The sequence below is a fragment of the Erythrolamprus reginae genome, chromosome 8 (assembly GCF_031021105.1).
Source record: "Erythrolamprus reginae isolate rEryReg1 chromosome 8, rEryReg1.hap1, whole genome shotgun sequence".
Classification (NCBI taxonomy): Eukaryota; Metazoa; Chordata; class Lepidosauria; order Squamata; family Dipsadidae; genus Erythrolamprus; species Erythrolamprus reginae.
This window is the reverse complement of record NC_091957.1, coordinates 3,445,770-3,469,391: the sequence shown is the minus strand read 5'-3', so window position 1 is coordinate 3,469,391 and position 23,622 is coordinate 3,445,770. Positions and strand designations below refer to the sequence as shown.

The 23,622-nt window shown below is 44.6% G+C and overlaps 1 protein-coding gene across 1 annotated transcript in view; it reads left to right on the top strand.

The window, feature by feature from the left end:
* The window catches only part of CCDC180 (coiled-coil domain containing 180), a 53,585-nt gene that overhangs the window by 15,704 nt on the left and 14,259 nt on the right, over positions 1 to 23,622 (top strand). The window contains exons 13-29 of the mRNA XM_070758497.1: positions 1,471 to 1,644; positions 2,491 to 2,606; positions 3,278 to 3,404; positions 4,929 to 4,980; positions 6,576 to 6,808; positions 8,328 to 8,545; positions 9,746 to 9,921; positions 10,897 to 11,077; positions 12,058 to 12,204; positions 15,337 to 15,481; positions 17,517 to 17,633; positions 18,565 to 18,663; positions 19,035 to 19,130; positions 19,358 to 19,551; positions 20,492 to 20,571; positions 21,365 to 21,485; positions 23,397 to 23,480. Coding sequence (XP_070614598.1) covers positions 1,471 to 1,644; positions 2,491 to 2,606; positions 3,278 to 3,404; positions 4,929 to 4,980; positions 6,576 to 6,808; positions 8,328 to 8,545; positions 9,746 to 9,921; positions 10,897 to 11,077; positions 12,058 to 12,204; positions 15,337 to 15,481; positions 17,517 to 17,633; positions 18,565 to 18,663; positions 19,035 to 19,130; positions 19,358 to 19,551; positions 20,492 to 20,571; positions 21,365 to 21,485; positions 23,397 to 23,480 — 2,360 coding nt within the window. The remainder of the gene's footprint in view (positions 1 to 1,470; positions 1,645 to 2,490; positions 2,607 to 3,277; positions 3,405 to 4,928; positions 4,981 to 6,575; positions 6,809 to 8,327; positions 8,546 to 9,745; positions 9,922 to 10,896; positions 11,078 to 12,057; positions 12,205 to 15,336; positions 15,482 to 17,516; positions 17,634 to 18,564; positions 18,664 to 19,034; positions 19,131 to 19,357; positions 19,552 to 20,491; positions 20,572 to 21,364; positions 21,486 to 23,396; positions 23,481 to 23,622) is intronic.

Sequence of the window (23,622 nt, the reverse complement as noted above, 5' to 3'; positions counted from 1 at the left end):
GGACTAGAACTCCCCAAGAGACGACGAGTTCTAGTCCTGACTTAGCCCTCAAAATCAGCTGGGTAACTATGGTCCAGTTACCAGAATCCAGCTTTAGACACAAAAGCTAATCAGGTGACTTTGGGCCACTCCTCTTCTCTTAGCCCAGATCACCTAACAGGATTATTTTTCTAGCAATAAGAGGAGGGGAAAAGCACATTACATACATTCACAGCCTTTATAAAAAATAAATAAAGGCAGGATTGAAATCAGATTTAAAAAATCTAGGAGAAAAATCTCCCTGGGCAGCCTTTTTTTCCTTTGTTAGATTCAATTTTATTCCTCCTGGCCTTCCCCAGTCAGGTCTGTCTCCTTTCCCATCCTCTCCGCGGATCCTAATCTTGTTCTTCCTGATGCTTGGCTGCATAGCTAGAGGTATAACAAGCAGGAAGAGGGAGGTTGTGATCCCACTGTATAGAGCGCTGGTGAGACCACATTTGGAATAATGCTGTGTCCAGTTCTGGAGACCTCACCTACAAAAAGATATGGATAAGATTGAACAGGTCCAAAGATGGGCTAGAAAAATGGTGGAAGGTCTTAAGCATAAAACTTATCAGGAAAGACTTCATGAACTCAATCTGTATAGTCTGGAGGACAGAAGGAAAAGGGGGGGGGGACATGATTGAAACATTTAAATATGTTAAGGGGTTAAATAAGTTTCAGGAGGGAAGTGTTTTTAATAGGAAAGTGAACCCAAGGATAAGGGGGCACAATCTGAGGTTAGTTGGAGGAAAGATCAGAAGCAATGTGAGAAAATATTATTTGACTGAGAGGCTTGGAACAAACTTCCAGCAGACGTGGTTGGTAAATCCACAGGAACTAAATTTAAATGCCTGGGATAAACATATATCCCTCCTAAGATAAAATACGGGAAATAGTATAAGGGCAGACTAGATTTATTTACTTAATTTATTTATTTATTTGTCAAACAAGTATAGTATTATAGTACATATTAACACAACATAAGTAGAACGTAGTAATAGAAAGGATAATAAGACAGTAGAAGAGGGACATTAGGCACAAAAGTGCACTTATGCGCGCCCTTTACAGACCTCTTAGAAAAGGGGAGAGGTCAGTCGTAAGGTTGAAGATTTTGGGGTTGGGGGAAGCCACAACAAAGTCAGGTAATGAGTTCCAGGCGGTGACCACTCTATTACTGAAATCGTATTTTCTGCAGTCAAGTTTGGAGCGATTTACATTCAGTTTATATCTATTTTGTGCTCTTGTGTTGTTGTTAAAGGTGAAGTAGTCACTGACGGAGTACATTACGATGAATGATTTTATGAGCAACAGTTAAATCAATTTGGAAAGGACGTAGTTGTAAATTTTCTAGATTTAGTATTTGAAGTCTGGAGGAGTAGGGTAATTTGTTACGTGAGGAGGAGTGAAGGACTCTGCTGTCAATCTTCTATGTTTCTGTGATGGTTCCAGGCGGACTTTGAACACCTGGTTAAAAACAGCGAAATCAACTGCAGGCACCTCTATCAGTACTTCCAAGACGTCCTGGCTATCTTCGACGTCCACCAGCAGAGACTCATCCATCAAGAAAATGATCTTCAGAAAGCATTAAACGACTGTCGTTGCAAGCACGAAAACATGAACAAGGTCAGAGCGCTGGTCCCAGTTTGGGGATATTGGGGCTCATATGGGAGGAGACGCTACAGAGTTTAAGCCTAGAGAGCATCAGGCACCCTGGAGTTCAACCCTGAGCAACAAACCTTCCCTTCTGGGTACCATTATTCCTGGCCTTTCCCCCAGTGCCAAAGCGGCTTAGAAGAACATTTTGTTTGCAGGCTGATTCTTACAGTGACCTTCCACCATGTATTTAGCTAAAAAAAATCATTCTAATACGCAACTGTTTTTTTTATCTATCTATCTATCTATCTATCTATCTATCTATCTATCTATCTATCTATATATATATATATATATATATATATATCATCTATCTATATCTATCTATCATCTATCTATATCTATCTATCATCTATCTATATCTATCTATCTATCATCTATCTATCTATCTATCATCTATCTATATCTATCTATCATATATCTACCTACCTACCTACCTACCTATGTTTCTATCTACCATCCGTTTCCCTCTCTCTCTCTGTCTCTCTATCTACCATCTCTGTCTGTCTACCTACCTATCTATCCATGTTTCTATCTACCATCCATCTGTTTCTCTCTCTGTGTCTCTATCTACCATCTCTGTCTGTCTACCTACCTATCTATCCATGTTTCTATCTACCATCCATCTGTTTCTCTCTCTGTGTCTCTATCTACCATCTCTGTCTGTCTGTCTGTCTGTCTGTCTACCTACCTATCTCTACCTACCTAGCTATCATCCATCTATGTCTCTCTCTCTGTGTGTGTGTGTGTGTATCTGTCTGTCCGTCTGTCCATCCATCTATTCAAAATGTCTCTTTGTTTTCTGCATGCAATTAGCTCAGGGAAATGAATCTGGACATAGCCGTGGACAAGCTCAGGATGCAAAGCACCAATGAAAAACTCAAAACCTCTCTCGAGAAGGTTTACGTTGCCTTGGACATCATCCGCAATGGGTGCGTGAAGGACTGCCCATGTTGTTTCGGGGGGTTTGGGCCCAGCTCTAGAAGAAATCCCATCCTCTGCATTTGTGGGGAGGTGTGGGGAAGGGCAGTGCTCATTCTCTCCCAAGTGCTTTAGGACCAGAGTACTTATGGGACCGTCTCCTGCCGCATGTATCCCAGCAGCTGATCAGGGCCCACAGTGTCGGCCTTCTCCAGGTCCCGTCAGCCAAGCAATGTTGTCTGGCGGGGGCCCAAGGGAAGGGCCTTCTCTGTGGTGGCTCCAAGCTCTCTGGAACCAACTCCCCCTCGCCTGGCCTTCCGGAAGGCCTTAAAAACTCACCTTTGCTGGCAGGGCTGGGGCCATTGCCCCCTAATACTCTGCTGCGGCCAATTGTATGCCTGTAATGAGTGTGTTTTATATGATTTTATGATTTGGGTTTTTTAAAATTATTGATTGATTGATTGATTGGAATTGTATGCCGCCCCTCTCCGCAGACAGTTTTATAATTGGACTGAATTGTTTTTGCATTCTTTTTATATGTTGCGAGCTGCCCTGAGTCTTCAGAGAAAGGCAGCATCTAAGTCCAATTAAATAAATAAAATAAAATAAATAATGCTATTGCTGCAGTTTGGAGGAGGGAGGATGAGAAGGTTCAGATTCCGCTGTTTTTTGTTTTGCAAAGGTACACCCTCTTCTATCAAGACCTCTTGTCTAAATTGATGGTTTACCCACGCCATGTTCGGCATGAGCTTCTTTTCTACAGCGCGGCCATCAGTCGGTATTTTTACATCCAGGGCAGCTACAAAGGGGTAAGCAGATAAACCGAATTGCTTAATACAACGTGTATGAATACAGCTGCGGCGAGGGGGGCGTTTGCCCAGGTTCGCCTGGTGCACCAGTTGCGGCCCTACCTGGACCGGGAGTCACTGCTCACAGTCACTCATGCCCTCATCACCTCGAGGCTCGACTACTGTAACGCTCTCTACTTGGGGCTACCTTTGAAAAGTGTTTGGAAACTTCAGATCGTGCAGAATGCAGCTGCGAGAGCAATCATGGGCTTCCCTGAATAAGCCCATGTTACACCAACACTCCGCAGTCTGCATTGGTTGCCGATCAGTTTCTGGTCACAATTCAAAGTGTTGGTTATGACCTATAAAGCCCTTCATGGCACCGGACCAGATTATCTCCGGGACCGCCTTCTGCTGCACGAATCCCAGCGACCAGTTAGGTCCCACAGAGTTGGCCTTCTCCAGGTCCCGTCAACCAAACAATGTTGTTTGGCGGGACCCAGGGGAAGAACCTTCTCTGTGGCGGCCCCGGCCCTCTGGAACCAACTCCCCCCAGAGATCAGAATAGCCCCCACCCTCCTTGCCATTCGTAAGCTCCTTAAAACCCACCTCTGCCGTCAGGCTTGGGGGAATTAAGATATTCTTTCCCCCTAGGCTGCTACAATTTATGAATGGTATGTTTGTATGTATGATTGGTTTTATAATAAGGGTTTTTAGCTGTTTTAGTATTGGATTGTCACATGTTGTTTTTACCACTGTTGTTAGCTGTCCCGAATCTACGGAGAGGGGTGGCATACAAATCCAATAAGTAGATAGGTAGGTAGGTAGGTAGGTAGGTAGGTAGGTAGGTAGATAGATAGATAGATAGATAGATAGATAGATAGATAGATAGATAGATAGATAGATAGATAGATAAACAACAATAACAACAACAACAGAGTTGGAAGGGACCTTGGAGGTCCTCTAGTCCAACCCCCTGCTTAGGCAGGAAACCCTACCCCATTTCAGACAAATGGTTCTCCAACATCTTAAAAACCACAACTTCTGGAGGCAAGCTGTTCATGGCTTAAGACAGGGGTCAGCAATCTTAACACGCAAAGAGCCACGTGGGCCCATTTCCCACAGAAAAGAAAACACCGGGAGCCACAAAATCCTTTTGAACATCTAAATTGAAGCTAACATTGCTTATATCATTTTTTTACCTTTATGCTATGTATAAAAAAAATTATAGTGTGTTGCATTAGGAAATCAATGATCTGCTACAGAGAAAACACATTTTTATTTCTGCATGCAACAAAAAGTTTTTGAAGTCATTGCAGCGTTCGCTTCTTATCCTGGTTAGATTGCTTCTTAATACAGTGGATTCGATCAGTCTACAGCGTTGCCTTGTGGGTTCGTGGGCATCTCATTTAAAGCCACGATGGACCTTGGGTTGATTGTCGCTTTGCTGATGTTGTGGAAAACAGTTGTGTGAGGTGTTGTTTTTGTTTTCAAACAGGTAACTTCCTTTCTCTCTCACCCCTATTTTTTCTCTATTTTGTTTAGAAAACCTTAAAGAAATTGGGAAGTTCGGCGGAAAGAAGAGGAGAAGAAGGAGGTAAGGACTACGAAGTCCTTTTTTGAAATACAGCTAGTCCCCAATTTCTATCACGGACCAAGTTAGATAAAGATAGAATTCTTTATTGGCCTGTAAATACTTTAGACTAGACTAGAATAGAATAGAATAGAAAAGAATAGAATAGAATAGAATTCTTTATTGGCCCAGTGTGATTGGACACACGAGGAATTTGTCTTTGGTGCAGATGCTCTCAGTGTCCATAAAAGAAAAGATACATTTGCCAAGAATCATGACACTTAATTATTGTCATGGGCACCAAATAAGCAATGAGGAAACAATATTAATAGAAATCTTAAGGATACAAGCGACAAGTTACAGCAAGGGGTCTTCAAAGTTGGCAACTTTAAGACTTGTGGACTTCAACTCCCAGAATTCTCTGCTGGCTGGAGAATTCTGGGAGTTGAAGTCCACAAGTCTTAAAGTTGCCAACTTTGAAGACCCCTGAGTTACAGTCATAAGTCATTTGTGGGAGGAAATGGGTGATAGGAACGATGGGGGGGAAAACTAGTAGTAATGTAGCTGCTTCCTTAATTTCTCTGAATGCACCCACATCCCTCCTCATTACTAATACAGTGAACCCTCGAGTTTCGCGTCCTCGAGCATCGCGAAAGGGCTATATCGCTAGTTTTCAACCCGGAAGTAAACTCCACCATCTGCGCATGCGTGCCCTTCCACGCATGCGTAGATGGTGGAGCTTCCCCGCCGGGCAGAGGCTTCCCTGGGTCTTCCCCCTCTTGCTCCGGTAAGACCCCAGCGGTGGCGCGAGCAACGGCGTGGGCTGGCGGGCGGCACGCGCGCAGAAACCCCAGCTCCGCTTCCCAGCTGGGAAGCGGAGCCGGCAACAGCGTGGGCGGGCGGGCGGCGCGCGCGAGCCTGGGGACACCCCACCTCCGCCTCCCAGCTGGGAAGCGGAGCTAGGGTGTCCCCACGCGCGCGCGCATTGCTGGGGAAAGCGCGCGCGCCTGGGGACACCCCACCTCCGCCTCCCAGCTGGGAAGCGGAGCTGGGGTGTCCCCAAGCGCGCGCGCACCCCAGGCGCGAGCAACGGGGTGGGCGGGCGAAGGGCGGGCGGCAGTGGAAGCAAAAACACCATCTGCGCAGGCGCAGATGGTGTTTTCACCTCCGCACCGCTACTTCGCTAAAAATCGATCATCGCGTGGGGTCCTGGAACGGAACCCTCGCGATAATCGAGGTTTCACTGTACTGCCATCTCCTTTGCAATCACCCATTTTATATTTAACATCCTGTTGGTCTCATCCTGAACCTCTTTCCAAAATTTCTGCACTACCAAGTAGCAGTAGTTGAATCTCGGGGTGATAAGGGGGTGAGCGACTTATGAACAACTGGGGCAAGAAAGCTTGTAAAATTGGGTGGACCACCCCACAACTGGACATACATTTGGGGCTCAAGTGTGGCCATAGGTCGAGGTCTACCTCTAATGGGGCGGCCACTGCTGAAGGGTGCTGCTGGGAGTTGTAGTTTAGGATCAGCTGGAGGGCCACGGCTTCCCCAACCTTCCCTGAGGCTTTCCGAAGGCGACAGCCTTGGAATATTTTGTTGCATGTCTTGACCAGAAATGACGGAGGAGACCAAAGAGGTGGAAGAAGAGTCCGAGGAGATCCTCTTGGAGCGAGAGAGCAGGGAAGGGCCGCCCCTGGAGGAAGGGGATACCGAAGGAAGCGATCATATCGATGCTGAGCAGGAGGAAGACGAGGAAGGGGAAGAAACGGAGACCTCGGGTCGCCAGAGTTCGAGGGAAGGCACCGCCTCGGGGCCCAAGACTCCGCGTGGCACCAAGCCAGATCTGGTGAGCTGAGACCCTCCTTGAGGATCGGTAGTCATCCTCGCTTAATGGATTACAAGAAGTTTTCCTATCCCGTTTACTTATTTATTTATTTATTTATTTATTTATTCATTTATTTATTCATTTGTCCAATACACAAATACATAGGAGGAAAAATAGACATGTGATAATATAAAAGAGAGTGAGAGTGAACTTAGAGGAGAGGATATATGAAAGGAAGAGAATATATAAGATAGATGAAAGAAAGGAAAGACAATTGGACAGGGGACGAAAGGCACACCAGTGCACTTATGTATCCCCTTTACTGGCGTCTTAGGAACCTGGAGAGGTCAATCGTGGAGAGTCTAAGGGAGAAGTGTTGGAGGTTGGGGGTTGACACAATTGAGTCCGGTAATGAGTTCCACGCTTTGATAACTCGATTGTTGAAATCATATTTTTTACAGTCAAGTTTGGAGCGGTTCTTATTAAGTTTGAATCTGTTGCGTGCTCTTGTGTTGTTGCGGTTGAAGCTTTTTTTTAATGCCACCCTTCCCTTAGACTCAGGGAGGCTTATAACATGTTAGCAATAGCACTTTTTAACAGAGCCAGCATATTGCCCCCACAATCCGGGTCCTCATTTTACCCACCTTGGAAGGATGTAGGGCTGAGTCAACCTTGAGCCGGTGATGAGATTTGAACCGCTGACCTGCAGATCTAGCAGTCACCTTTAGTGGCCTGCAGCACTGCATTCTACCCACTGCGCCACCTTGGCTCATTTTTTTTCCATCCTGCCTTGGTTTTCTTCACAAATGACTCCATCCAACACAACATCTGCCTTCTGTTTTTCCCTACAATAACCACAGCCCTGTGAGGTGTGTTGGGAAGAGAGAGGGAGAGAGAGAGATAGGGAGACTGGCCATTGGCTTTCATGGCTAAGGTGGGACTAGAACTCCCAATCTCCTGGTGATTGGCTCAAAGACACCCAATTATCTTTCATGGCTAGGGTGGGACTAGAACTCACCGTCCCCTAGTGATTGGCCCAAAGTCACCCAATTATCTTTCATGGCTAGGGTGGAACTAGAACTCACCGTCCCCTGGTGATTGGCCCAAAGCCACCCAATTATCTTTCATGCCTAAGGTGGGACTAGAACTCCCAATCTCCTGGTGATTGGCCCAAAGACACCCAATTATCTTTCATGGCTAGGGTGGGACTAGAACTCACCGTCTCCTGGTGATTGGCCCAAAGTCACCGAGTTGACTTTCATGGCAAAGGCGGAACTAGAACTCACCATCTCCTTGTGACCCAAAGGCACCCAACCGGCTTTCATGCCTAAGACGGAACTAGAACTCCCTGTCTCCATGTTTCTGGGCTTTCGTCACTGCATCCAACAGGCTTTCTAAGGGGATGAAAACATGAATGGGAACCACCTAAAGAAAAGGAAGAGAACTGACCAGAACTTAGTCAGTGGCCGTTCTCATGTTTTGAGCCACGTTTCAAGAATAGCCGCTCAGTCTCGTCCCTTCTCTTTTATCCTTCTGCCAGACCAAGGATTCAGCCAAGGGATCCAAGAAAAAGGATGTGATTCTAGAATTCTTCACCACGTCCAATGGAAACACCTACAAAGTGGTGGAATACTTGAAGAAGTCCAAGCTCCGGAGACCAGAGAAATATTACCAGGGGAAACTGAAAAGCAGTTCTTTGCCCTCTTACCTGGAGCAGGTGTATTTGTCAGAGGCTTTCTTTAGAGATGTCAGAAGACAGTGAGTACAAACCTCTCTCTTTCTTTCTGTTTCTTTTTTCTGTCTCTTTTCTTTCGTCTGTTTGTTTCTACCTCTCTCTCTCTCTCTCCTTTCTTTTTGTCTCTTTCTCACTCTCCCTTCCTTCCTTCCTCCTTTCTTTCTTTCTTTCTTTCTTTCTTTCTTCTTTCCTCCCTCCCTCCTTTTCTCTCAAAGAATTGGACATTTTTCTCCAGTTAAGAAAATACACTGCTCAAAAAAATAAAGGGAACACTTAAAAACAGAATATAACTTCAAGTAAATCAAAACTTATGTGAAATCAAATTGTCCTCTTAAGAAGCCACACTGTTGACAGTCAATTTCACATTTATTTATTTATTTATTCCTTCATTCATTCATTCCTTCATTCCTTCATTCATTCATTTATTTATTCCTTCATTCATTTATTCCTTCATTCCTTCATTCATTCATTTATTTGATTTTTATGCCTCCCTTTTCCTTAGACTCAGGGTGGCTTACAACATGTTAGCAACAGCACTTTTTAACAGAGCCAGCCTATTGCCCCCATAATCCGGGTCCTCATTTTACCCACCTCGGAAGGACAGAAGGCGGAGTCAACCTTGAGCCGGTGATGAGATTTGAACCGCTGACCTAAAGATCTAGCAGTCAGCTTCAGTGGCCTGCAGTACAGCACTCTACCTGCTGCGCCCCCCCGGCTCTATGCTGTTGTGCAAATGAAATATTCAATGAGAATATTTCATTCATTCAGATCTAGGATGTGTTCTTTGAGTGTTCCCTTTATTTATTTTTTGAGTAGAATAGAATAGAATAGAACAGAACAAGGAATAGAATAGTATAGAACAGTATAGTATAGTTTAGAATAGAACAGTATAGAAGAGCATAGTATAGTATAGAATAGTATAGAATAGAACAGAACAGAATAGAATAGAATTTTTTATGGCCAAGTGTGATTGGACACACAAGGAATTTGTATTTTGTGCAGATACTCACAGACTTTTGGGCATTCCCACCACATGTGGTAATAGATCCCTGGCATTGTTTTACATTTCACATCCCTGGCATTCTGGGAAAGGTTCGGGCCCATTTTAGCTAATCTGGTGGACTCCCCGCCTCCCCTTTGGTGGTCTTTGAGATGGGACCAGCGACCCGTTTTATCCTCAAGCCCGCCTCTTTCCCGCCGCCCCCTCTGCTCTCCTCTGGCAGTATCCGACTCCAGTTCCTCGAACATCTGGAGAAGTGGTTTGATGACACCTTATCCAGCACCTCGGTCATCGTGGTGACCAAGAAAGAAGAGCTCAACTCCGAGCTCCAGCTGCGCCTCCATCTTCACGAACCCCGGAGGGAACGCATCGAGAAGGACATTTACAACATCAGGATGGGTAATTATTTTGGTTCCCCTCCACGCCAGATCCACTCTCCATCCTTGCAACACAAGTCCTTGAATTGAAGACGGGGTGTGTGTGCTTATTTTGAGACGGAGGACGCATTTATAGACCGTCCTGGATTAAACGGACAGAGCTGAGCCCAGTTGCTAAGACGAGACTGTAGATTGTATTGGCAGTTCTGGGTTAGCAAAAACTTCAGGAGAGAAGGATTTAGTGGTAAAGGTTTCCGACAGTCTCAAAATGGGTGAACAGTGCGGTCAGGCGGTAGGGAAAGCGAGTAGAATGCTTGGCTGTATATCTAGAGGTATAACAAGCAAGAAGAGGGAGATTGTGATCCCGCTGTCAGACCACATTTGGAATACGGTGTCCAGTTCTGGAGACCTCACCTACAAAAAGATATGGATCAAATTGAACGGGTCCAAAGACGGGCTACAAAAATGGTGGAAGGTCTTAAGCATAAAATTTATCAGGAAAGACTTAATGAACTCCATCTCTATAGTCTGGAGGACAGAAGGGAAAGGGGGGACACGATCGAAACATTTAAATACATTAAAGGGTTAAATAAAGTTCAGGAGGGAAGTGTTTTTAATTGGAAAGTGGACACAAGAACAAGGGGGCACAATCTGAGGTTAGTTGGGGGAAAGATCAGAAGCAACGGGAGGAAATATTATTTCACTGAAAGAGTTGTAGATGCTTGGAACAAACTTCCAGCAGACGTGGTTGGTAAATCCACAGTAACTGAATTGAAACATGCCTGAGATAAACATAGACCCATCCTAAGATAAAATACAGGAAATAGTATAAGGGCAGACTAGATGGACCATGGGTTTCTATGTTTCTATGTTTGTGGGGGGGAGGAGCTTATCTTCTCACCAGCTTCTATGTAAACTTTGGGAACTTCTTCCAGCACGATCCTTTCTTATCCTCCCCTCCTTTTAAAACGTGGGAATTTTCATCCTTCCTCCCCAGCGGAGCTACGGATTCACAGTGACCGCCTGAAGCGTCACTGTGCCGGCTTGATCGAGGCGCTGAACAAGGAGAGGGCTGCTTTCATCAAGATCCGAGAAGACCACAACGGCATCAGCAGATCCTTCCGCAACCGAATCCAAGACATGGAGAAAGTCTTCCAGATGGAAAGCCGGGCAGAGAAGTCAGTTTGACGTTGGGAAAAAGGGGGTGTATCACCCACCTTCCCACAATAGCGATGGGCTCTCAGTGCTTTGGATATGGTGACCATCAGACTGTAGAACGTTATTTAAGCCCAGGGGAAATTAACCTTCAAACAGGGAAATCAGAATTATCAGGTTTGGGAAATATCAGGGAATTATCAGGGAATTCATGAAAAAAAAATTGGAATAAATCAGGGGGGGAAAACCAAACTGTATTAAAATGTTTAAAAGTCAGGGGAAAAATCATGTAAAAAAACCACCAAACACGGATCACGCTGCCTGGCAGAGTCAAGCAAAAATGAGCATTTGTTTTTATTTATTTATTTATTTATTTACTTTGTCCAATACACAATACATATAGAAGAGAATAGACATGAAGTAATATATATATAAATAAAAATATAAAATAGAGGAGAAGATATATGAAAGGAAGAAAATATATATGATATATGAGATAAAGGAAAGACAATTGGACAGGGGACGAAAGGCACACTAGTGCACTTATGTACGCCCCTTACTGGCCTCTTAGGAACCTGGAGAGGTCAATCGTGGATAGTCTAAGGGAGAAATGTTGGGGGTTATGAGTTGACACTATTGAGTCTGGTAATGAGTTCCACGCTTCGACAACTCGATTGTTAAAGTCATATTTTGTAGCGGTTAATATTAAGTTTGAATCTGTTGCGTGCTCTTGTGTTGTTGCGGTTGAAGCTGAAGTAGTCATTGACCGGTAGGACGTTGGAGCATAACTGTGGCAACAACTCGCTTCCTCGGCTACTGATATTTCTCCACGGCTTAGCCGTTGGGTATGACGTCCTCTACGACCGCGCCTTTTCTAGATCGCAAGCTTTTGGGAAATGTCAGGGAAATATCAGGGAATTTCAAAATGCTTTCCCCCCCTGCGCACCCTGTTCAAAGGATATTTCCAAGTGACCGCTTTCTGTCCGTTCTCTCTTCTGTTTAGGGTGATGGCCCTCAGCCGTAACCTCCACATGGAGTTGCTGAACCACGTGGAGGTGCTCCAGGTCTCCATGAGGAGTTACAGACAGTATCTGGAGGAAGCCTTGGGGAAGCTGCGAGATTCGAACACGGATTTCCTGAAAGCCTGCAGGTAACCAGGATAGCGCAGGATGGCAAGGTCGTAAAGAGCTCTCGGATGTCTTCCAGTCCAGGGGTCCCCAATCAGGGACCACTCGATTCATAATTTTAAATCCCACAGACCACTAATATGATCTGTCCAGTGCAGTTTTTCCCAACCTTGGCCACTTGAAGATATCTGGACTTCAACTCCCAGAATTCCCCAGCCAGAAGTCCAAATACCTTCAATAGAATAGAATAGAATAGAATTTTATTGGCCAAGTGTGATTGGACACACAAGGAATTTGTCTTGGTGCAGATGCTCTCAGCGTACATAAATAAAATATACATTTGTCAAGAATCATGTGGTACGACATTTAATGATTGTCATAGGGGTCAAATAAGCAATGAAGAAGCAATATTAATAAAAATCTTAGGATACAAGCAACAAGTTACAGTCATACAGTCAACATGGGAGGAAATGGGTGAAAGGAATGATGAGAAAAACTAGTAGAATAGAAGTGCAGATTTAGTAGAAAGTCTGACAGTGTTGAGGGAATTATTTGTTTAGGAGAGTGATGGCGTTCGGGAAAAAAAACTGTCCTTGTCTCTAGTTGTCTTGGTGTGCAGTGCTCTGTAGCGATGTTTTGAGGGTAGGAGTTGAAACAGTTTGTGTCCAGGGTGTGAGGGGTCAGTCAATATTCTCCCCACCCTCTTTTTGACTCGTGCAGTCTACAGGTCCTCAATGGAAGGCAGATTGGCAGCAAGTTGCCAAGGTTGGGAAACACTGGTCTGGCTGGGTGGGCGTGGCTAGGTGGGCGTGTGACTTGGTGGGCGTGGCCAACTCGATGCCACTCACTTCGAGGGGTGCATCGTCCGCCTCTACTTACCCCTCCCCTCCCAGCCACTGCTCCCCTCCCCGCCTGGGCTCCTTAGGGCCCCAACAGGAAGCCGTTGTTGGAACTAAGCAGCCCCCAGGAGAAACACTTGGCAAAACGGCTCAGTTCCAATTGGATCTTGTAAAGAAGGAGGCTCAGCAGAACACCCTCACTGAGGACTAGGACCGGGACTCAATGCTCACTCATCACCTCGAGGCTCGACTACTGTAATGCTCTCTACATGGGGCTACCTTTGAAAAGTGTTCGGAAACTTCAGATCGTGCAGAATGCAGCTGCGAGAGCAGTCATGGGCTTCCCTAAATATGCCCATGTCACACCAACACTCCACAGTCTGCATTGGTTGCCGATCAGTTTCTGGTCACGATTCAAAGTGTTGGTCATCACCTATAAAGCCCTTCATGGCACCGGACCAGGGTATCTACGAGACTGCTTTCTGCCGCATGAATCCCAGCGACTGATCAGGTCCCACAGAGTGGGCCTTCTCCGGGTCCCGTCAACTAAACAATGTCGGTTGGCGGGCCCCAGGGGAAGAGCCTTCTTTGTGGCGGCCCCGACTCTCTGGAACCAGCTCCCCCCAGAGATTAGAACTGCCCCTACTCTCCTTGCCTTTCGTAAGCTCCTTAAAACCCACCTTTGCCGTCAGGCATGGGGGAACTGAGACATCTCCCCCGGGCATATACAATTTATGCATGGTATGTTTGTATGTATGTTTGTTTTAGTAATGGTTTTTTAAAAATATTTTAAATTATAATTTAGATTTGTCATGAATTGTTTTATTTTGCTGTGAGCCGCCTCAAGTCTGCGGAGAGGGGCGGCATACAAATCTAAATAATAAATAAATAAATAGGCTTTCCAAGCAGAGGGAAGACCTGCGGGAGGGCCAGGCCAGGTCCGGGCGTCTGGAAGGTCAGCGGGCTGAGATGGACAGCCAGTTCCAAGCCATTGATGCAGTCCCACTGGAACGGGGCCCTCTGTCTCTTCGCCACCAGCCTTCGCCCAAAGCCCCCCCCAACCAGGAGGCCAAAGTCAGAACTTCTGCCCCTTTCCAACCTGTCCAAAAAGACCCCAAAAAGTGAAGACTCTCTGCAGGTTCTCTCTTTAATCACTTCCCAGCCAACACCGACTCCTCGTCCTCCTCCTCCTCGTTTTTATTTTTATTTTTTTTTAAATATAATTTTTATTGATTTTTTTAAAATTTAACAAAAAGCAAAAACATAAAACATAGAAGTGTACCATCACCAAACAAAAAAATTAAAAATCCCCTTCACCGGGGAAGCTTCAATTCTGTATCGTTCATTTGCTTTATCTCTGGATTACATTGTTCGTTCTTTATAAAGTGATTGAATTTTATTTTTTACATTTGCATCGCTTGCTGATACTGTCAATATATAATTCTTAACCTTCTCCCACCGCCTCATTGTTGCTGCTAATTTCTCTTCATTATAATTATGTAGTCTAATTTCCATAATTTCATAGTGAATGTGGTCCACCATGTACCTGCACCAATTTTTTGTGGTCCATTATCATCTTTCCACCCAAGCACTATGGTTGCCTGGGCACTTGCTCTCGCTGCAATTTTGATTTCTTCGTATTCTTTGACCTCACTATTTTTAATCAATAATGCTGCTTCCTTGGTTATATATTTCCTTGTAGGAGACCTCACCTACAAAAAGATATTGACAAAATTGAACGGGTCCAAAGACAGGCTACAAGAATGGTGGAAGGTCTTAAGCATAAAATGTATCAGGAAAGACTTCATGGACTCAATCTGTATAGTCTGGAGGACGGAAGGAAAAGGGGGGACATGATTGAAACATTTAAATATGTCAAAGGGTTAAATAAGGTTCAGGAGGGAAGTGTTTTTAATAGGAAAGTGAACACAAGAACAAGTGGGCACAATCTGAGGTTAGTTGGGGGAAAGATCAAAAGCAACATGAGAAAATATTATTTTACTGAAAGAGTAGTAGATCCTTGGAACAAACTTCCAGCAGACGTGGTTGGTAAATCCACAGTAACTGAATTTAAACATGCCTGGGATAAACATATATCCATTGTAAGATAAAATACAGGAAATAGTATAAGGGCAGACTAGATGGACCAGGAGGTCCTTTTCTGCCATCAGTCTTCTATGTTTCTATGTTTCCAGTTGCCATTCGTGATTTTATTCACCTCCGTTTGTATTTGCTTCCAAAATTTTTGAACTTTATTACATTCCCAAAACAGATGCATAAATACTCCTTTTTCCTTACCCTCCTCCTCGTTTTTAGACTCTTTGCAGACGGTGGGAACTTTGCGCCCGAGGAGCTCGAGGGCTTCATGAAGAGGCTGCAGAAGGAGAACTCGCGCATAGAATTTGTCGAAGGCCTGATCATGATCGATATGGAGAAAGCCGAGACGGGCTACTTGGAGCAGGTCAGCCAGCGAGAGACTCTCCCAAACAACCAGGGTTGGGTGCATTAACGTGCGTGGGAAGAATACCTCCGGAACCGCCTTCTCCTGCACGAATCCCAGCGGCCGATAAGGTCCCAGAGAGTTGGCCTTCTCCAGGTCCCATCGACCAAACAATGTCGTTTGGCGGGCCCCAGGGGAAGAGCCTTCTCTGTGGCGGCCCCGGCCCTCTGGAATCAACTCCCCCCGGAGATTAGAACGGCCCCCACCCTCCTTGTCTTTCGCAAGTTACTCAAGACCCACCTATATCGCCAGGCATGGGGGAGTTGAGACACCTTTCCCCCAGGCTTTTTTATATTTTATGTTTGGTATGTATGTGTTGTATGGTTTTTAAATTGTTGGGGTTTTTTAATGTAATTTTATTATTAGATTTGTTCCATTATTATACTGTTTCCATTGTTGTTGTGAGCCGCCCCGAGTCTTCAGAGAGGGGCGGCATACAAATCTAATAAATTGAATTGAATTGAAGAATGTGGGTGCTTCTATGCAGCTGGTCCTCAACTTAACGGCCACGACCAAGCCCAACATTTCTGTCGGTTAAGCTAGGACAGTCCTTAAGCGGGCTTTGTTCCACTTTATGACCTTCCTTGCCGCAGCTGCCTGCCGTCGTTAAATCACTGTCAGGAAATTTCTCCTTATTTTCAGGTTGAATTTCTCTCCTTGATCAGTTTCCACCCATTAGATGGGCTGTTGTAAGTTGAGGACTGCCTGTATACATGGCATAGGTCAAGGTTAACTTGGGATTAGCCTACCCCATCCATCACTGGCTGAAGTGTCATGTATTGCAGATGCCCTCAGCCAAGTAATTTGGGCCGGTGGGATCCAGAAGAAGAGCCTTTTCTGCTGTGGCTCCCACCCTCTGAAAACACCTCCCCCTGACACACACACACATCCCGAGGTCAGATATGCCTCCCACCTTTTTAGTTTTCTTGAAAACCCTCCTGGGTCCCTAACCGAGGTATGTGGGAGGAACTCATTATTATTGTATTGTTGGTCTAAGGGTTTTTAAAGTTGTTATAATTGATTGACTAGTTTAAATGGGGTTTTATTGCTTAATATTTGACCTTTTTATTGTATTTTTTTATTTTGTGAGCCGTCCTGAGTCCCAAGGGATTGGATGGTATATAACTTAGATAGATAGATACTAGATACTAGATACTAGATACTAGATACTAGATACTAGATAGATAGATAGATAGATAGGTAGATAGGTAGATAGGTAGATAGGTAGATAGGTAGATAGGATAAAGAAGATAGATAGATAGATAGATAGATAGATAGATAGATAGATGATAGATAGATAGATTGATTGATTGATTGATTGATTGATTGATAGATGATAGATAGATAGATAGATAGATAGATAGATAGATAGATAGGATAAAGAAGATAGATAGATAGATAGATAGATAGATAGATAGATAGATAGATAGATAGATAGATAGATAGATAGGATAAAGAAGATAGATAGATAGATAGATAGATAGATAGATAATAGATAGATAGATAGATAGATAGATAGATAGATAGATAGATTGATAGATAGATAGATAGATAGATAGATAGATAGGATAAAGAAGATAGATAGATTGATAGATAGATAGATAGATAGATAGATAGATAGATAGATAGATAGATAGATAGATGATAGATGATAGGTAGATAGATAGATAGATAGATAGATAGATAGATAGATAGATAGATAGATAGATAGATGGATAGATAATAAAATAAAATAAATAAATCCCCCACTTTCTCCCTCTCCCTCTATGTGCTTCGTTCCCTCCATCCTGCTCAGTTTTATTTCGATTGAATATTAAATTTAAGACCTTTGTTGTCTGATGCCTGTCAGCCTTTGGCGAGACGGGCAGCCCACAAGCTTGATCGAGAAAACAAAAATAAATACGATTTGTAAACAACCGGCTTCCATCGGGGGGATAAATCATATCACCCTTCTTGGTGACAGACGTGGTCCCATTCTCTCCCCTTCTCCAACCAGGCTTCGGAAACTATCAGCAAGTTTGAGAGCAGGTTTCGTTACCTGGCTATGGATCGCGTCTTCTTGGAGAAAATCCAACGGTTTCTCACCAATATTCAAGTGAAAATCAAGACAGAGGTACCGAGAGAGAAAAAAAAGTCCACCACTCTCCTTCCTTTTCTCCTCTCTCCTCTCTCCCTTTTCTCTATCGCACCTTCCATTTCTCATTTCTCCTCTCCCTTTTCTCTATCACCTTCCTCTCCTTTCCCGCAGACTCGGGGTGGCTAACAACAATAATAAACACAACATGTACAACCCAATTTAATAAAACAACTAAAAACCCCTATTATAAAACCAAACATACACACAAACATACCATGCATAACTTGTAATGGCCTAGGGGGAAGGGCTATCTCAACTCCCCCATGCCTGGCGGTATAAATGAGTCTTGAGTAGTTTACGAAAGACAGGGAGGGTGGGGGCAGTTCTAATCTCCAGTTGGTTCCAGAGGGCTGGGGCCACCACAGAGAAGGCTCTTCCCCTGGGCCCCGCCAAACGACATTGTTTAGTCGACGGGACACGGAGAAGGCCAACTCTGTGGGACCTTATCGGTCGCTGGGATTCGTGCGGTAGCAGGCGGTTCCGGAGGTAATCTGGTCCATTGCCATGTAGGGCTTTAAAGGTCATGACCAACACTTTGAATTGTGACCGGAAACTGATCGGCAGCCAATGCAAGCCACGGAGTGTTGAAGAAACGTGGGCGAATCTTGGAAGCCCCACGATGGCTCTCGCGGCTGCATTCTGCACGATCTGAAGTTTCTGAACACTTTTCAGAGGTAGCCCCATGTAGCGTTGCAGTAGTCGAACCTCGAGGTGATGAGGGCATGAGTGACTGTGAGCAATGACTCCCTGTCCAAATAGGGCCGCAACTGGTGCAGCAGGCGAATAAACTATTGAATAAACTATTCAACGACTGGCTCTGACTATTTGCACCTGACCGAAAGCCGGCTAGAGAAAAGCCATGAGGGTCATCTCACTGAGGGAGGGGAGTTTCCTTTTCACTCTCCAGGTGGCCAAATCCAACTGGCAGACCCAAACGTTGAACAACTACTTGGAGAAGCTGGTCCAGAGGATCGATGCCTGCACCCGCCCTAACGTGGACAAGGAAGTAGGTTCTAAGGGGTGGGTGAGTGTTTGACTCCAAAAACTTAAAGCATTTAGGGGTAGTGATTTCTGACAGTCTCCAAATGGGTGATAGGGAAAGCAAGTAGAAGACCTGGCTGCATAGCTAGAGGTATAACAAGCAGGAAGAGGGAGATTGTGATCCCGCTGTATAGAGCACTGATGGTGAGACCCCATTTGGAATAATACTGTGTCCGGTTCTGGAGACCTCACATACAAAAAGAGATTTATAAAATTGAACGGGTCCAAAGACGGGCGACAAAAATGGTGGCAGGTCTTCAGCATAAAACTGATCAGGAAAGACTTCCTGAACTCATTCGATTCTTTTTTTAATTCTCTTCTGTTCCTTCCCTCAAGAGCATGACTCCCGACACACTTTACGAGTTTACCAAGTTCGTCATGGAAGAACTGAAGAAGAGATGTAAATATCTCAACTGTCAGCTCCGGATTCAGGTAATCCTATTTCTGCTGGAAATGTCGTAGATGCTTGGAACAAACCTCCAGCAGACACGATTGGTCAATCCATAGGAACTGAATTTAAACCTGCCTGGGATAAACATAGATCCATCCTAAGATAAAATGCAGGAAATAGTATAAGGGCAGACTAGATGGACCAGGAGGTCTGTTTCTGCCGTCAATCTTCTACGTTTCTATGTTTCTCCTACCTTCTCCTCTCTTAGGATCCGGAGACGGCTTCCATGCCGGTCCTCTTTGCTCGAGAGTCCACCATCAGCTCCACCCCATCGGAGATGTCCCTCCCAGACGTCAAGGTGACTGTGATGGGCATGGACTACACACCTGTCCTGAACCCGAGCAGGATGGGGAAGCCGGCTTTCGATGACGCCTCCTTTTATCTGATCCGAAGTCTCACCGGGTGAGCCTCTAAGGAAGGCCTCGGGGTGAAAAACCCTAGGGACTAGATGCCTTGTCACGGGGTTCTTGGAAGTCCCCTGTTCCTCGACTTAACAGCACATGTGATTGAATGGGTTGATTGATTTTAATATACTGGGTTTTTAGCTTTGTAGTTTTTTAACTAATTAGATTTGTTTAATATGCACTGTTTTACATTGTATTCTATGAGCCGCCCCGAGTCTTCAGAGAGGGGTGGCATATAAATCTAATAAATAAACAAGTAAGTAAGTAAGTAAGTAAGTAAGTAAGTAAGTAAGTAAGTAAGTAAGTAAGTAAGTAAGTAAGTAAGTAATAATAATTATGATATTATTATTATAATTATTAATAATAATATAAATCCAATAAATGAATAAATAAAATGGAAAGATACCCTAACCCAGTGATGGCGAACCTATGGAATGGGTGCCACAGGTGGCACACAGAGCCATATCTGCTGGCACACCTTAGCTCAGCTCCAGTGTGCATGTGTGTGCCGGCCAGCTGATTTTTGGCTCTGGGAGGGCGTTTTTGGCTTCCAGGGACCTCCGGGGGGGGGGGGGGGGATGATAGAGGGCGTTTTTACCTTCCCGCAGCTCCAGGGAAGCCTTCGGAGACTGGGGAAGGTGAAACACGAGCCTACTGGGCCCACCAGAAGTTGGGAAACAGGTCATTTCCAGCTTCCAGAGGGCCTCCGGGTGTTGGGGGAAGCTGTTTTCTCCCTCCCCGGTCATTGAATTATGGGTGTGGGCACTCGCCTAGGCACGATAGCACGTGCATCCGCTCTTTCAGCACCCGGGGGGGGGAAAGGTTGGCCATCACTGCCCTAACCTACGTGGGACAATTTGTCCCTCTGCCTCATTCAACTACTTCTGGGGGTCTGATTTTGGAAATGATGACATTTTTCTCCGTTCTCTCCCCTCCAGGTATGTGCGTGGAAAAAAGGTGGTAGATGCTCAGCACGAAAGGGAGATGGCAGGACTGCCGGGAAGGGACCGAAGTGGTGGTGAGGAACAGCGCTTCGGTGCAGGCTAAGGGCGTGGCAGCTTAGCCGTTAAGGTGCTAGGTTTGTTGACCAGAAGGTTGGCGGTTGGAGAGCCCAACGTCGTGTGATAGTGGGAGTGCCCATTCCTACTCTATTAAAGCAGTGATGGCCAACCTTTTTTTTCTTCAGGTGCCGAAAGCACGTGCGCGAGTCCCCACACCCATAATTCACTGGCTGCCGATCAGTTTCCGGTCACAATTCAAAGTGAGGTTGGTTATGACCAATAAAGCCCTACAGGGCATCGGACCAGAATACCTTCTGCCGCACGAATCCCAGCGACCGATTAGGTACCACTGAGTCAGCCTTCTCCGGGTTCCGTCGACAAAGCAATGTCGTTTGGCGGGGCCCAGGGGAAGAGCCTTCTCTGTGGCGGCCCCAGCCCTCTGGAATCAGCTTCCCCCAGAGATTAGGACTGCCCCCACCGTCCTTGACTTCTGCTTTTTCTGGCAGCTGCTGCACACGGCTGGCTCCTATTTAAATGGTTGTCCACTAGGACTCCAAGACCCCTTTCACAGTTACTACTGTTGAACAATGTACCACATATGCTGTATCTGTGTGTTTTGTTTTTCTTGCCTAAATGTAGAACCTTGCTTTTTTCACCATTAAATTTCATTTTTTTTAGATAGCGCCCATTGTTCGTGTTTGTCAAGATCCTAAGTAGATAAATAAATTTTAGAGACGTCCATCAAGGAGAGGATCCTTCCACTGGTCGATTCCTTGCTTAAGCTCCATCTTTTCCTCTCTCTTATTTCAGAATTGCCCAACCAAGCTTTACAACCTTTGCTTACTGCGGGCAACCGCCGTGAAAGCAATACATTGGGAGCAACCTATCTCCTAGCTAAGAAATCCAGTTCCGTTACCAAAGTCTCAGGAAGGTAAGAATCCTTGCTTGGATGAAATAAAACTACCAGGAGGTGTGTTCAACCTAGCGAAGAGGATTGGGTAGGTTGGGGACGGTACCTGAGGGGCTGTCACAGGGAAAAGAGGGTGGACCCATTCTCTGGGGCACCGGAGGGCAGGACAAGAAGCAAGGGATGGACGCTTGCCAAAGAGATCCAGCCGAGAATCAAGGAGAAGGATGGGCAGCCATTTGACTGGGATAATATAAGGTCTGCCTTGAGCAGGAAGTTGGAGTAGAAGACCTCTGAAGACCCTTACAGCCCTCTGACTCTGTTGCCTGACCATCCGTCCATTCATCTATACCTGCCCATTATCTATCTTATCTATCTATCCATCTCTGCCTGCCTGTCTATCTACCCATTCATCCATCCATCCATCTCTGCCCATTCTCTATATCTATTTATCTCTTTATTGCTATCCTATCTAGCTCTATCATCTGTCTGTCTGTCTATCTATCTATCTATCTATCTATCTATCCATCTATATCTATCTTCTATCTATCTATCTATCTATCTATCTATCTATCTATCTATATCTATCTTCTATCTATCTATCTATCCATCTATATCTATCTTCTATCTATCTATCTATCCATCTATCTATCTATCCATCTATATCTATCTTCTATCTACCTACCTACCTATCTATCTATCTATCTATCTATCTATCTTCTATCTGTCCAAATCTATATCTATCTATCTATCTATCTATCTATCTATCTATCTATCTATCTATCTATCTATCTATCTATCTATCTATCTATCTCTTTCTCTGTCCATCTATATCTGTCTTTCTCTATATATCTCTATTTATCTTTTTATCGTTATTTTATCTCTGTCTGCCTGCCTACCTACCTATCTATTTCCAAGCAAGGCTTGGGCATTTGTCCGAGATGGTATAAAGATATGTACCTGGAGCAGGGCATCAGATTAGAAAACCTTTCAGCCTCAGGATTTCATGTTCTGTGTGAAAAGCATCTCCCATTCCTATTTGTTTGTTTGTTTGTTTGTTTGTTTGTTTGTTTGTTTGTTCGTTCGTTCGTTCGTTCGTTCGTTCGTTCATTCATTCATTCATTCATTCATTCATTCAATTTTTATGCCGCCCTTTTCCTTAGACTCAGGGTGGCGGCTTACAACATGTTAGCAATAGCACTTTTTAACAGAGCCAGCCTATTGCCCCCACAATCCGGGTCCTCATTTGACCCACCTCGGAAGGATGGAAGGCTGAGTCAACCTTGAGCCGGTGATGAGACTTGAACTGCTGACCTACAGATCTACAGTCAGCCTCAGTGGCCTGCAGTACAGCACTCTTTCTGCTGTGCCGCCCTGGCTCTATTCTTACCTCTCTCTCAGCTTCGTTGCCATTTCCCCCACTTCTGAAAATTGAGCAGGCTTCCATTTTTGCTGAAATGTGTCATTTAATGTCCCATTTCCTCCCATGTGGATTGTATGACTGTAACTTGTTGCTTATATCCTAAGATTTTTATTAATATTGCTTCTTCATTGCTTATTTGACCCCTATGACAATCATTAAGTGTTGTACCACATGATTCTTGACAAATGTATATTTTATTTTATGTACGCTGAGAGCATATGCACCAAGACAAATTCCTTGTGTGTCCAATAAACACTTGGCCAATAAAAATTCTATTCTATTCTATTCTATTCTATTCTATTAAAGCAGATAACAATTCCCTTTTGGTGATTTCAGTGGGGCTTGTGGCATCCCTTTATTCTCCCGGAAGCTGGCCGAAAGTGTTATTTAAATTTCCCAAATTCCATCCATCCCAGAGCCTTCGATAAAATGAACGCGCTCCTTGGATTAAAGGGGTTGCTCTGCTGACAAGTGGGGAAAACCATTGTTAAGTTGTCTTCTTCCCAACGCAGCCTGAACTCCATCCAAAAATACACCAGAGTTACCAAAGCCGACAGGAAGATGCTGATTTTCGGAGGACAACCAAGAGAGACAGAGTGAGTCCGGATAATATTAATTACTTTCCAGGCTCTACAGACTGTGGAGTTTATCTGAGATGATTGCCTTTTTTAAATGTTCCACTTTATTGCCTGCATTTACATATCCTAATGCAGTTTCTATAAGTAGTGTTGGGCAAAC